General features: G+C 45.7%; 2 protein-coding genes across 2 annotated transcripts in view; one reads left to right on the top strand and one right to left on the bottom strand.

Moving 5' to 3' along the window:
- Positions 1-14,520, top strand: part of LOC125745529 (protein kinase C-binding protein 1-like) — a 311,418-nt gene that overhangs the window by 216,760 nt on the left and 80,138 nt on the right. The window lies entirely within an intron of this gene.
- Positions 1-14,520, bottom strand: part of LOC125745528 (nuclear receptor coactivator 3-like) — a 44,591-nt gene that overhangs the window by 2,214 nt on the left and 27,857 nt on the right. The window contains exons 3-22 of the mRNA XM_049018487.1: positions 12,145-12,249; positions 11,677-11,837; positions 10,074-10,171; positions 9,647-9,821; positions 8,693-8,869; positions 8,472-8,558; positions 8,233-8,373; positions 8,007-8,154; positions 7,484-7,878; positions 6,320-7,377; positions 6,029-6,149; positions 5,743-5,934; positions 5,403-5,633; positions 5,209-5,314; positions 3,531-3,702; positions 2,931-3,230; positions 2,583-2,690; positions 2,251-2,494; positions 1,237-1,417; positions 518-698 (exon numbers count right to left, since the gene is read on the bottom strand). Of these exons, the coding sequence (XP_048874444.1) occupies positions 518-698; positions 1,237-1,417; positions 2,251-2,494; positions 2,583-2,690; positions 2,931-3,230; positions 3,531-3,702; positions 5,209-5,314; positions 5,403-5,633; positions 5,743-5,934; positions 6,029-6,149; positions 6,320-7,377; positions 7,484-7,878; positions 8,007-8,154; positions 8,233-8,373; positions 8,472-8,558; positions 8,693-8,869; positions 9,647-9,821; positions 10,074-10,171; positions 11,677-11,837; positions 12,145-12,230 (4,362 nt within the window). The 5' untranslated portion in view covers positions 12,231-12,249. The remainder of the gene's footprint in view (positions 1-517; positions 699-1,236; positions 1,418-2,250; positions 2,495-2,582; positions 2,691-2,930; positions 3,231-3,530; positions 3,703-5,208; positions 5,315-5,402; positions 5,634-5,742; positions 5,935-6,028; positions 6,150-6,319; positions 7,378-7,483; positions 7,879-8,006; positions 8,155-8,232; positions 8,374-8,471; positions 8,559-8,692; positions 8,870-9,646; positions 9,822-10,073; positions 10,172-11,676; positions 11,838-12,144; positions 12,250-14,520) is intronic.

The following is a 14,520-nucleotide window of genomic DNA, read 5'->3' on the forward strand; positions in this document are numbered from 1 at the left end:
CATGCTTCTCCTTTTATGTCGACAGGCAGCAGAGCAAAATCCAGGGACTTTTCAAAGTTGTAGACCTTCCACGGGAGTTAATAGGAATGTACAGGAATAGACTGGAAATGGCAAAATGGCAGGTTAGCCTATAACATGGAATTTAAACATAGTTGAAAAAACATCTTGCAGCATAATCTGGTTAAAACAACCAGATTTAATGCAAATTCATCTTAATTTCCAAGTCAAAAACGTCATTTTTTAAATTTGCATTAGAAATGCCTTTCTGCTTTTGACAAAAGAATGCATCTTCTACAAACAAATATGAACAGTGTGTATAAAATTGCCCCAAATTTTCAGTTAATTCCTATATATTCCCGCTAATTCCCATGGAAGGTTTCCAACTTGGAATATTTCCAAAATTTCCCGGCTCAACTTCCCATAGAATGGAAAGTTTCTGGAAAGTTTCACCTTTTTGCAACCCTAGCCTGAAAGTCAGCCTGATGAGGGTGAGCAGCTGTAGCTGCTGCCTGCATACCTGCTCAGGCCCCATAGGCATCCGTCCCATGCCCATGGTGTTCATCTGCCCTGCCATCATCTGGCCCTGCATCTGTCCCATATGACCCCCACTGCCATTGACTGGCATGGATCCATTCATCATCATGCCCCCGTATGAGCCAGGATTTCCCTGCTGGCTAAATTGCTGCTGGGGGTATGAGCTGCAACAGAGAACAGTCATACATTTTATTTGATCTTTCAATTTATGAATAACATGTATTGCTCTCTTATTTTGTATAATTTACAAATACAGACGCTCCTCTACTTACGAACTTTCAAACATACGAACAAAGAGAACTAAGTGCAAATTGTGTTCCTTGGGCTCCCGTTTCCTGTCTGCAACCTCAGTTTTCTCTTCTGCACCCCAATTCTGCCTAGTATGACTTCTGGCCACTATTCCCGCCGCGCAGCAGCGTAGCGTGCGTACTCCCAGCATCCTACTTCTTTGTACTTGCGTACACTCTTAAAATGATGTTGAATAACGATTTACAACATTTCAAGTTATGAACGGCCATTTGGAACGCAACTCGTTCATAAGTAGAGGAGCATCTGTATGCAGTTTTATGTTGTGATAAAAATCTGAGAAGACACCTGATGGATAGTGCTGTCCCTGATTCATGACAGTATATCCAAAAGTAAAAAAAAATATATATATATATATTTGAAATGTGAGTGATGCATAAATATGGACCATCCCACCTGTTGCGAGGCATGCCTCCCTGTGACCAGCCTTTCATATCTGTCGTTTGGTACATCTGACCACCCTGGGGGTGCTGCTGCATCATGGGATTTTGAGGAAGACCTAGACGACTGGGCATCATGGAATTGGGTGGACTATTGCCCGAACTCACAAATGAAGGGTCCCCCTGCTGGACCATCCCTGAAAGTCATGGAGGAGAGAGCAGGGAATCACAATCTGTGCGTTTGATCATCTCTCTCTCTGATTCGCAAGCTGGACAAAAACCTCATGAAAAACGTCACTTCCTGTCGGAAACACGCCTCCTTTCCAATATTGATGTCGGACAGAATTTAGTTCTCCGAGATTCCTATGCGACATCATTTCAACATGGCGGCTTACACGGTCATGAGTAACTATTTTATAAATATTTAAAAATATTCATTTTGTTAAATGTATTAGTTATAAACGTAATTGCACGTGGTAGAATTAGAGAATACCATATCGTGACCGTAAACAGTATCCTAGCATGCAACATCAGATTTTTTCCAGACAGACTTTTGTTTGTTTGAAGTTTGTTTGCCTCTCGAAAAAATAATATCACTATGGATCTACTAAAGCATGACAAAGCTTTTAATGTGGTTTGACTAGTTTGTGTTTCCTGTTTGTCTCTCAGATAAAAGAATCTTGCTCCCTATCTGCTAAAATATAAAGCAACAACAGCATGTTCGTGGAGGCAGCCACATTCGTTCCGAGATGTGCAGCTTGAACGGGAGATCGGTCGGATGTGACATCACATACTTCGGAATTTATGATTCGGTGAGATAATCGAACATGACATTATTTCACCTGTCAGCACAGCATGAACACGAGGTGACCGCTAAGCGGCAGAAATACTGCAAATTCGTATCAACTGCTTAACAAATACATGGTTGTCAGGGTGAGGCAGCATGCAGAAAAATTAAGGGCTTCGACATGCAATGAACCCTAAAGCAGAAATACAGCGAGTTTGTCTCCCCAGTTTCCCTCTCGCTCACCATAGTTCCCCCCATAGGCAAACTGTTGCTGCGCTGGCTGGTTCATGGGGGGGGCAGCCATTGGATTGTCCATGCCTCTAGGGGCGGTAACATTGGGAGGGGGACTAAACCCTCCACTGGGCGCAGTGACCTGCTGCTGCTGTTGTTGTTGCTGCATTAGCATCATCATCCTCTGTCGTTGTAGCTGCAGGTTTATGAGCTCCCTGTTCCTCTGTGCCAACATCTGAGCATTCAGGAACCCAGCCTGGAAGAAGATGCCAGAAGGAGGTGATCAGATCCAGCCGAAGGGGCTGAAGAGGCCCTGAGAGGCACGGTCTGATGTTCGGCTATACCTGTCCACCAGGCTGCGTGCCGGGCTGTGGCTGCATCCCGGGGCGAAGTGCAGGGTTCCCACCTGCTGGGGGCTCCATCTTCATCCCCATGCGATTCTGGTTCATAAACTGCATTGGTGGGGGGCGGAGGGGGGCACGTAAAACAAACCTTAAAATTTCCAGAATACCACCAAAATTGGGCAATAAACCTATTTGTTTTTATTACTATTATATAAATTATCAATAATTACAATTCTTAATTATTACACATTACTCAGAGACTCCTCAAAGGCTCCCATTCAGAGGTGGTGTGCTAGTTATCGTCTAAGATTTCACTGGTGTGTAGGAAGGCAGGAAGGACAGCGGTACCTGCTGGCCTTGCAGCCTCTGCTGTAGTTGCAGCCGCAGGGGCTTGGTGGCAGTCATCATGCGGGGCCTGATCAAGCTGCTGCGGGGGTGCATGCCAGGCATGGAGAAACCCCCCTGCTGTCCCACCTGGCTCATCATCGGGTTGAAGCCGGCCGGTTGGCCTTGCATGGCATTGTAGGGAGACTGCATAGACATGCCAGGGGCTCCGGGGTAGCCCTGGTTCAGCATGGGCTTCTGGTCCATGATCATGGAGGGGTCCTGTCCGGGGAAGGCCTCTGAGGCCTGCTCTCCACCTTGACCCTGTAAGAGTCGAAAATGAAACAAGCATCTAATTTTCTGCTCTCATACACCTTAAATTTACCAAATATTAGCGATGGCCAAATGAAGTTCCATGAACCATCTGGTGTATTTTCTGACACCACTAGATGGGGCTCAACGCAACCCAACCATCTAGTGGGATCAAAAAAATACAGAAAATGGTCCATGAAGCTTCATTTGGCCGCCACTACCAGATACACATTCTCAAAGCCTCGTATAGCATGCGGAGATTTCCAGGCACTGATCTGTGCATCACTGTTCCTCTCTTTCTATAATCCTGACCTGGCTGACAAGATCTGGAATGCCCAGCGCTCGATCAATCTCCTCCAGCGAATTCACGTCAGTGTTATTAAGCAAGGAGTCCAGCTGGTCCAGAAGGGCTCGTTCATCATTCTGCCCCTCGCTGGTGGAAGGTGGAGCCAGCAGGTCATCCAGGGAACTCCCATTATGGCGCCTGAAATGCACCTCACTTTCACTTTACTTGAAGATGGAGGCAGTTAACCCACAGCAGACATACATATAAACCACCAGAGTGACACTCAATCTAATAGTCTCCACTACAGCTGGCATGATAATTATCTCTGAATAGCAAAGAAGGGAGACCTGACAAAGTGCCACATATTATAGAATTCCCCTTGTATTATATGCCAGTGTGATTACTCTTAAGATTAATCAACAGGTTACAGTCCTACATGGAATGAGGACTGCATGGATTCAGGAAACATTGAGGAAAAAAACATTGTCAAAATATAAAATAATGTGAAAAAAATGTAAACAATTTGTACTTTGTTGATTACAAAAAGAGTTTGATTGTGTTGGCCATGTAAAACTATAGAATGATCTCAGGAAAGGCTGTTAGTGCATCTTGCTCTTATGATTCATTTATTTTATTTATTTAGTTGGTGCTTTCATCCAAAGCCACGTGTAAATTGAAAAAGCAGGGTCAACCAGTCTCTGGTTCAATTGGGGGATAAGGGCCCAATGGTGGGATCATTTCGCCGACCACATGATTTGAACTGGTGACCTTCCAATCAGAGTGTCTGAACCCACTGAGCCACACACCAGTCCCAGAATATCTACTAAGCTGGTATGTAGAACACAGAATGAGAGAAGCTGGACTGGATGAAAACAATTGTGGACTCAAAATTGAAGCAAGAACCATCAACAACCTTTGATATGCTCAGTACCTCACACTTATGAAAAATGAAGGACAACTGAAGACAGATAAGGAAAAGTGAAACAATGGCATGACAGCTAAGTGTGAAGAGAAAGGTAATAACCACAGGACTGGAAGCTAACTTTAGTGTTGATGGTGAACACACTAGGGTTACAGACAGCTTCGGCCTCCTTGGAACAATGAACAACAAGAAAGGATCCTGAAGTCAAATGTGTCACAGACTGGCACAGCTCTGATAAAGGGTTTGGGGGGAGAAAAATACACCTTCAAAAGTACTGAGATATCTCTAAGAACAAACAGAATTGCTTAGTGTTTGTTTCTTCTATTACCCTTTATGGATGTGAAAGTTGGACTATGAGGAAGCAGGGCAGGAAGAGTGCTGACGCCTTTGAACTTTGGTGTTGGAAAAGACCTTAAAGAATACCATGGCCCAAATGGAAAACAAACAGGTGCATTCTTGATCAACTGAAGCCTGAACTTTCACTGAAAGTGCAAATGACCAGTGAGTAAAGTGGTCTTATTATGGGACTGGGAACATAAGGCTTGGAAAAGGTGAAGGTAAGAAAGAAAAAAAAAAGAATAAGATGCCAGAAGGTGGATTGACTGGACAGTCACAAAAAAATGTCACTGAAAAATCTGAAGAGCACCAATACTGTCAACAGGAGCTGACATCTTGATGGCACTTAATAATTATTTTTGCTATGAATACTGGTGAACACAAGGAACATAGAGTGCTGGTTATAATCCGTCTGCTAAAATCATTTGCCCAAGGTGAGTTTTTACCTGTTTTGGTTGTCCATTCCCATCACGTTGTCTGGCCAGGACGGGGACTGATTGGGCGGCGCCTGCTGATTGAAAGGACTCATACCCATGTGCATGTCATTTGGTCCTGTGGAACGTTGAGTTTTACTGAGATTCAGAGACTGAAGATCATACAATACAGTCGCATGGTACACACACAGCCGTTACTACTGTACCCATTTCCAGCAGTTGCTGCTGCACCATCGGTCTGCTGCCTGGGACACTGTTGGAGCGGTTGACCAAGTGATCTCCCATCATGTTCTTGTTATTGTAATCCATCCCTGGGCGAATCATGGAAGGGTGCACGGCTGATCCTGCAGGACTGGTGCCGGAATTCAGCATTCCCCATTCCCCTGAGCCTCCCACTGGTGAGCGCTGGGAAAAGCCCATCCCCCTGTTCATTACTCCTAAAAATAAACACGGCAGAACCGATTACACATCGCCACGATTGTGACAGTTGGGGCTGAATGATGGAGAATGACTGTGTGACTTGCCCAGTGCCTTGCGGACACATACCCATGTTTCCTGAAAAGTTGTCTGATGTTCCCATCATCCGCTGACCCTCCATGCTCTCCTGCTTGACAAGCATGCTGCAGGGGGCGCTGCGTCGTCCCGCTGCTGCCACCCCAGAGGCCGGCTTTCCATCCACAGACACAGCCCTTTGGAAGGGCGCACGAGATACAGATGCCATGCCTGGACTCCTGACACCTGGCAGACAGCAAGAGCAGCACTCAACAGCTATAAGGGCGATGACACATACAGGCGTAACTTGGAGAAAGACAGACATGCAGGAAAATGTTACCCTTCCCGCTGTCATCAGGGCAGCTCTGCTGCTTGTTCCTGCCATCATTTCCTCCTCCAGCTGCAGATTCTGGGTAAAAACTTGTGCCAGAGTTCTTCAAACCTCCAATGATGGCTTCCAGCTGAGTATGAGGACAGAAACATTCTCTCTCACATACAAAGTACAGATTCACTGGTAAAATATTTATAATCTTCATACCAACCAATATATAAATGATGTCCTTCAAGACTGTGTCTTGAATCCCACTTTGGGTGGGATTACAAGTGTACATAAAAGAACATAAGTTGTTACCTCATCAGGTGGCTCAATCTTGATCTTGCTTATATTTTCTGAGGTGGAGGTCATGATTCCAGAGCTGCTGCAGGTCCCCTGCCCATTCTTACCCTCCACCTCTTCCAGCTTTGGTTTGATGTCAACAGGCTCTTTGGATTCATCTTTGTTGAGGAGGTAGTGCAGCAGGGCATGGTTCTTCTCTTTCTTGGGGCTCCGCTGCTCATGTTTCATATCGACTGTCCCAGTTGGAGGGGGCCCTGCACTGCCAGCGAGCTCCACCATCCCAGGCTCCTGGCCGGTCAATGCCTTCCCCGTAGCCTCTGCAGTTATCTTGGCTACCTCATCTGGAGTGTTGCCGTTCTGCAGCAGTTTATGAAGGATCTTGTGTTTTTCCTGCAGCGAGGCAGTGTAATGGGCAGCAGCCAGTGAGGACACGCCACTAGATGCCTGCCCCGCAGCTCCAGAGGAAGAGGAGACACTTGTTGACGAAGGGCTGGTGACACAGCCAGTGGGCTCTTTAGGGTCTATTCCAGGGGGTGTGGTCGCACCATGTGACAGATTGGGGTGACTGCCAGACACACTCAGGCTGAGCTCCTCGGTTGGGGAGGTAAGAAGCTGCAGCAGCTTCTTGTGGCCCTTGCCATCGGGAACCTGCCGGTGCTGCTCAGTGCCAACGGCACTAGGCTCTCCGCCCTCCTTAGCGGCATGCGGCCCAGCCTGACTGTCCAGCCGCTCTAAACTACTGTCGCCTGTCTGAATGTGGTGTTGATGGAGCAAGTGTGGGATATTGTGCTGATCTCCTACCCCACTGAACACGCCTGCCGGGCTGCCGGAGCCCCCGCGGCTGCTCTTACACGCCATCATTTGTGGAGGTTGCGGCTGCGACGAGTTGATGCTTTGAGGGTTGTCTGGTTTGTGGGCTGGTGAGGCCAGAGTGGAGGACAGGGGATTGCCAACTCCTTCACTTATGGCCTGCAGTGCATTAAGGGAGCTGCTGGAGAAGGAGCTGTTCCCTCCAGCACCACCAGCTCCCCCTGCAGTCCCAGCACTGCTTGGCCCCATAGGAGAATGCATACCTGGAACAGAAGTTACAGCCTCCATGAGTCTGTCACAGTGCTACAGGTTCAGTGTTAATCAACCAGCTGAAGTACCACAAGAGAATTCCATTTGTCCCACACATACCTCCAGGAGAAAACTGGCTGGCACCCATTTTGGGGCTCCCTCGAGTCCTGGGGGACATCATAAGATTTTGCTGGGATATGTTCATGCTTGGGCTGCCTTGAGAAGAGCCGTTCATGCCCATTCCATAGCCCCCACCCTGGTATGGGGGCTGCTGTTGCTGCATACCAGGACCTGGGTGGTTCATTTGATTCATCTTGATTTGGTTCATCATCCGGTTGGCACCGCCATACATGTGGCCGCCCATCTGCCCCATTTGGGCCTGTTCATTCATGCCGTAGCCCCTGCTCATACCCATCACACCACCAGGCGGCATGTTCATTTGGGTGCTAGAGTTTACATTCCCCATGCCCTGTGGTCTCATGCCACCCTGGCTGCTACGGTATCCATTCTGCTCCCTGAAAGAGAGAAAATCGATTAGAGGAAGCAAACCATAGGCTTTACTGGCTTGGTATTACCTGGTTAAGTAACAGTAGAGGCAAGCTTCCCACTCCAAGAAAGGGAACAGAGGACGTCAGAATCTCACCTCTGCAGTAAGTGTGTGGACAAGAAGCCCTGTGGCTCGTTGGTCATGGGGTGGCGGTACAGTTTGCTCTTGGTCTGTGCTGTGACTGGGGTGCCGTCGGATAGCGAGAAGCGATACAGGGGGGTCTCGGCGTGCCCCTGCAGAAAGGCTGCAGATCCAAAAGACTAAAAGTCATCGCCGAGACAACGACACACCAACCCGCCATGACCATGTCGCGTGGCTATACCTTCATGATAGTGGCGCTTATGAGACCAGGGCTGTCCTTCACTGTGCTGTATAAACATCTGAATACACCTACGCAGGAGGTCCTCCCAGCCTGGCCGCATGGACACACGGAGGGAGGTCTGGTCGATCTGGATCAGCTTGCCTGTTCCGGATGCCAACAACAGGTAAAAGACAGTTCAACATGCAGCTTGTCTACAGCATTCACTGTCTCGTCAGAATTTCCTTCTACCCCTGCTTTACCCGAAAGCTCATGTCTGGTGTTGAAGACCTCTGTCCTCTCTACAGCAGTCATTCGCCGAGCCACACAGATCATACACGACTGGAGGTCTGCAGATGAGAGTTAGACACAGTGACAGTTACTGTGCTGCTTCAACGCCAATACTGTCCACATCAGCAGACGCGTCAATCCATCACATTTAACGAGAGGTTTCAACGGCAGTTCATCCCAGATGGGGCCATACCATCGCCCTCCTCCATCATGGCCTTTGGCTGGGTTAGTGCGAAGCACTGCATGGTCTCATATCGGGGGTTGACAGCTCCTTCCTCAGCAGGGTTGTGGCAGAACTTCACCAGCATGCGGCAGTTGAAGGTGTGGCTTTTCTGCCGGGGAGCCTCACCACCCCAGGACACACTGCTCACTGTGCAGATGCAGACAAACAGAAGAATGAGGGTCTATAATACCAAGTGTAATTGTACTTATTGGGAAAAACATAGGAATTTATTTTCCATTGTGGAGACTGCATCCTTTGTTCTTTCAGTTCTGCTTGTTGAACATAAACCTTCAAACGGGAAATGGCAAAAAAAAAAATGGCACGGGAGTGAACTTTAATTCTTATGGAAAATTAGTTTTACATCTTTAATGTTTTCCCAGCATAAGCCAAGTGCAATATAATGGGTTGTAGACATTCCTCCTTTAGGATTCTATAATTAAACAGTAAGAGTCAGGAAGAATTGCCCGTTTCCAGTAAACACATCAAGTGCCTCCAGCCCCCCCCACCAAAAGTTAACTGCTGCTGGATCTCCGCTTGTCTTTCATCATGAAATGCACTGGAGCCAAGCGTACCAGTGCACACAGAGAGCACATCCACTGGAAAAGCTTCCGTTGTCAAAACCCACGCTGTTCTGCTGAAAGCTCGGATGACAAAACAAGATCTACGGTATTTGGTTTAGGATTCCTACTTGGCACCTGTAAGCATCTCCCATCATGAGCACAGGATGTAGAGGAACTGTGTGTTTAATTTATAGATCAGGTGGTGTTACCACCACTTACTTACTCACTCTCTGGGTACCCCCCCCCCTTTTGCTCTGGCAGCATGTGCCCTGGTACTTCACAACAGCTGGGAGGAGTACAGATCCAAAGTGCAATGTGGATAGTGTGCGTGTGTGAGTGCGACGGTGCTCTGCTGCTTGCTTACTGTTGGACTTAGGCAGGTTCTTGTGGAACTCCTCACGGTCCTCCTCGTGAAGGATGGCGTACACGCTGGTGTTGACCAGCTCCTCCTGCTTATACTGCAGGTACTGGGTAACGTTGTCCGACACGAACACGATGTTGCCCTCCCGGCTGACCACGAACAGGAAGCCATCCAGGGCCTTAGGATGGAAAGGGTGGACATACATAAGCAAGAGCATGACTCGGGAAGAGGGGATGGGGTCATGCCTGAAAGGGGAGAAGCACAAGGGGGATGGAGGAGACGTGTTGGGGAAAGAGAACTACTTTAGATACTGAAACAGTGGCTGGGTATGATTAATGTTCTGAAAGCTCCGCCCCATTAATCAAGCAGCCAATCAAGGCAATGTGTTTGTGTTCTGCTGCTGCCCCCTGCCCCCTGCCCTCCAGCTCACCTGCAGTAGAAGCGGCCCCAGATGGTCCTTGTCAATGACCCCCTGGCCTGTGGAGGACACATCCGCCTTCTGAACATCATCATCACAGGATGCCTTCCCTGGAGACAGATCGGCAATGTGGGTCATGTCAAAGCCCCCGACAGTAATTACGTGACAAGACCGCAACCTTTCTGCACTGGCCATTTTTCAAAACCAGACATATAGTAAGGCACTACTGCAAATAACCCAGGGCACATTAAATGTATACATATTACTACTAGTACAATGCATTTATTCTTCTTCATCATCATCATCAGCACCTTTATTATTATTATTGCTTGTTATTATTCTTATTACTAGTCTTTTTTTTTACTAATGTAGTAATTTAATCTTGTCCATATTAATTGGACAAAATATGAAATCTCACTGGAAAAAGACGTTGAGTTTATCCTCTTAAATCATGGTCCAGGAATAATTGACTACAATCTTTTGCTATCAAACATTTCTGTTTCTGCCAAGTGATCTCAATATTATTTTGACTAGTACAGCCTGGAAAGACCCCAAGGATCTTACACAGAATACATAGTTAACATTCGCGATTATGATCATCATCATAATTCTGTTTCTCTTAACTCCACTGTGCTTCAGAAAACAACATTTTGACGGCTGTAATTAGTTTTCAGTTAAACATTCAACCACCAGGGGGAAGTATGATTCAGTTTTTAGCCAGTGAGCAAGTCATGCAAGGTTTTCAACTCATAATACTCAAGGATAGGTTTAATGCAGGTCAAAGTCTGCAAGCAGACAAGGAGCTGAGGAATACCTGCCATAGCTCTGTAAGAACCTCAGAAATGCTCACATGATACTACATAATTCTAGGAACGGTGTTTATTTTTTAAACAAGATGGGTAATAAGGTAAAAAAAAAATAAGATAAAATAGAGGTGCACAAGCAATTTTGAGGCTTTTTTTGAAAATGTTTTGCAGAGGTTCACACCGCTCTGGGGAAGCTTTAAAATGCATTTTTACTTGGAAAGGAAAAGCATCGCGCAAGAAAAATCACAGGAGGAGAAACACTGACAAGGAGCAAGAAAGGGGGAGACTTTGTGTGTGTCTGTGCGTGCCTTTTCATTATTCACTTCCTGTAACTATGGTAACATCTCTGCGCAGAGTGAGAGACAGTTATACCCCTTCCTTTTCCTATTGAGATAGCAAAGATTCTGAGAACTGTCATCATTTCCAAAGTCCCACTACCTGAGTTAGCCCCAGTGATAACGCCCAGAGTGTTTAAGCATTCAATATGAGCTACAGTTCTTAAAAATGTGCCCGCCCCTTTGAAAAATGGGCCAGACCATCCTCTCCCCTACATTTATAGGCGTAATAGAAGAGAAAAATTAAAATAATAAATCTGACCTTCTCACTGACACTAAGCTGTATTAATTTATATCTAAAGGCAGGGACAAAAAACACAAAAAAATAAACAACGCTTAGGCAATGCAAATCTGATTCTCATTCTGCAAATATGTCTAAATGGCCACATCAATAGACCTTGAGAAATCCACTGAACAGCATACAGATATATACAAAGAAATGCCATAATGTGATGATGAGCTGAGAATTCGTACCCTGCTCCTTTATTTGTCTGATCTGCCGGACGGTCTCCTTCAGAATGGCACATTTGTCTGGCTTGACATTAAAGTTGTCCATGTCGCTCAGGTTGGCTGAGATCAGCTCGGCCAGTTCCTCGATGTACTTGCTCTCCTGCTCTCGCCGTCTCTTGTCACACCTGGAGAGGGTGCCATCGTGATGAGTGTGTGTCACCATGACAACCCTAAGAGGCTCTTGGAAACCCACTGAATTCTTAACAACGAGGTGTTAAAATTTTCATTAAGGATTAAGTCAACCTAACAATTAAAGGGAAACAGGAAATATGGGGGAAAGCACACATGCCAAAAAATAAAGCAAATATTCATTTTCGCATGGAAAGTTAGTCATAGAATTTACATATTTGTACATGTAACTTATTATTCTTTAATATATCAAGATGTTAAAATTAACACATCTAGATATGTTAAGCCCGGCTTGGCACTTACCCTAAGCCAGGTGCTTCACAGGAGGAGAGTTTGCGTTTTCGATCGGAGCACAGTGGCTCCAAGGAGTTATCCCCCAGTCCACTCATCTTGTACACATATCAGCACCTGGGGAAGCACCACATATGGATGAATTAAGTGCCACTGATATAGATTTAGAACATTTCAAAGCTCCTGTCATTAGAGGCACATTCCACATTCAAAAGAGCAATAGGCTTATTTTCATTTTTTTCCAGCATGTGTGGTGGGTTCAGGGGACGTGGAACGGACTTGGCTCTGCCCTGGATTATTAGGGCACTGACAATGCCATGATCCATGACAAACGCCATTAGCGAGGATCCCATCGCCCTTCCCATACGCCTCACAAAGGCCAGCTGCAGGAAGCGGATAAGGAGGGAGCTCTGGTTGCGCCCGACTTTTGTTGATAGTTGTTAATTCGTGACAAACAGGGATAAGAGACACCACAGGGTGCATCTGCTTTGTTGTCCTTCTCAGTATGGATGCAGAGGTCATTTGCACCTCTCTCACCCAAGAAATGCTTTTCAATTTGGCCGATTGTCTTCTCACCTGTGGACAAACGAGCAGTAGGATTCAAGTTCCAAAAAAGGTGGATTAGGCACTTCGCTGCACACACTTCCGAGATGAAACTTAATATCGGGATTGGCCGTATTAAGGCCACAGTAGGTTTTCAGTTTGCATCTGCATGGTTTCGTAAGGTATTTCCACAGCTGGCTGTTTCAGTCTTGGTGTGATATGACCCAAAATTAAATATGTGGCAGCTCATCACCTGCATAATGTTCCTGGGAATTTTGAAAAATATCCACCACAGTAACATATCTAGAGTTGCTATGTTCATAATACCAAGGGTCTTCTGCAGTTACCCTTCTATTTGCTGTGAGTAAGCGGCGTTTCTTTGAGAGATCACTTCCAGATCTTCCCCTATACAAAGTCCCTATGAAGTGTGAGATCTGAGAAATACCATTTGAGTTATCGCACTAATGAGATCAAGAGTCTGAGGTTGCCCTTCTCTTTGCTCTCACTATGCAGCGATGCTTCAGTTCTGGTGTGATTTGTCTCAAAATTTGATAATTTCTACATCATCGCTCAAACAATGTGTCTGCAAAAGACAAAGATCCATTAATTACTTTTCGAGTGATCACACAAATGTGTTAAGTGCCTGTGGTGGTGGAACACAACCAAGAGCACCTGAGAAGTGTACAAGTTCCACAACACAGCTATGCGCCGCTTAACGATTATGTTCTGTCCAATAGGATGTCAGGAGACACTATGCCAACATCATATACATTATATACAAACATATACAATATACTGCACCTACATTGGCTATTTGTGCAATACAGTACAAGATCTTTTAAAGTATATTCTCCAATATAAAAGTAATGATAAAAGATGCATTAAATTAAATACTAGTGATGCACCGATAAGGAAATTTCTAGCCGACACCGATAGTCAATCGTTTCAAAATCTGACACCAATACCGATCGTTTGGGAGGTTCTACGTAAGTTTGAAGTGACACTCCACCCAAATAAATAAAAAAAAATAAAATAAAATGACATTGTGGGTCCCAAGTCATTTAAAATATCTATTATGGTATTATAGTATTATGGGTATTATAAGTTAGATATGAACTGTACCATTATAGGGCTGGCAGCAGTCTCTTTTTTAATACGAACTACATGGGGTGCGCTGCGGCCGCTATGGTCTGCTGTGTCCCATTAGCTGATCTAGATTTTTCAACTGGGACCTTGGTCATTGTGCAGAAGAACATTAAGCGACACACATGTATATGGTATATATAGGCCACACACAAGACAGCACAGGAAGAACACTAAGAATGTCTTTAAAAGAATTATTTATGCGTAGAGAACAGGTCTTATGATTAACCACTGCAGAAGAACAGATACATAGAGGCCTGTTTATAAAATGAGGTGTGGTCTCCTGATCGATTGTCTGAGGCACTACATCAGGGGTAGGGAACCTGATCCATGGAGAGCCGGTGCGGGTGCGGGTTTTTGGGATGGCCTCTCAATCAGCCAATAACAGTGGTTTCCAAGAATTGGAGTTGAGAATCGCTGCTTTATTATTGGCTGATTGAGAGGCCATCCCAAAAACCTGCACCCACACTGGCTCTCCATGGATCAGGTTCCCTACCCCTGCACTACATAGTTCACAAAAGTAGCAAAATCACCACTAATTCCAATGTGGAATTAACTCACACGTCTATTTAAAGTATATTACCCTACATCTACTTTGTGCAAAACTAGCACACTAGGAATGTTTTGGAGTGAAAACCGCAACTGCAAAGGCAGATTTATTTGCAAGCCATTGATGAAAAGGTCTACGTATAAACATTTACG

This window comes from Brienomyrus brachyistius, chromosome 6 (genome assembly GCF_023856365.1).
Source record: "Brienomyrus brachyistius isolate T26 chromosome 6, BBRACH_0.4, whole genome shotgun sequence".
Taxonomy (NCBI): Eukaryota; Metazoa; Chordata; class Actinopteri; order Osteoglossiformes; family Mormyridae; genus Brienomyrus; species Brienomyrus brachyistius.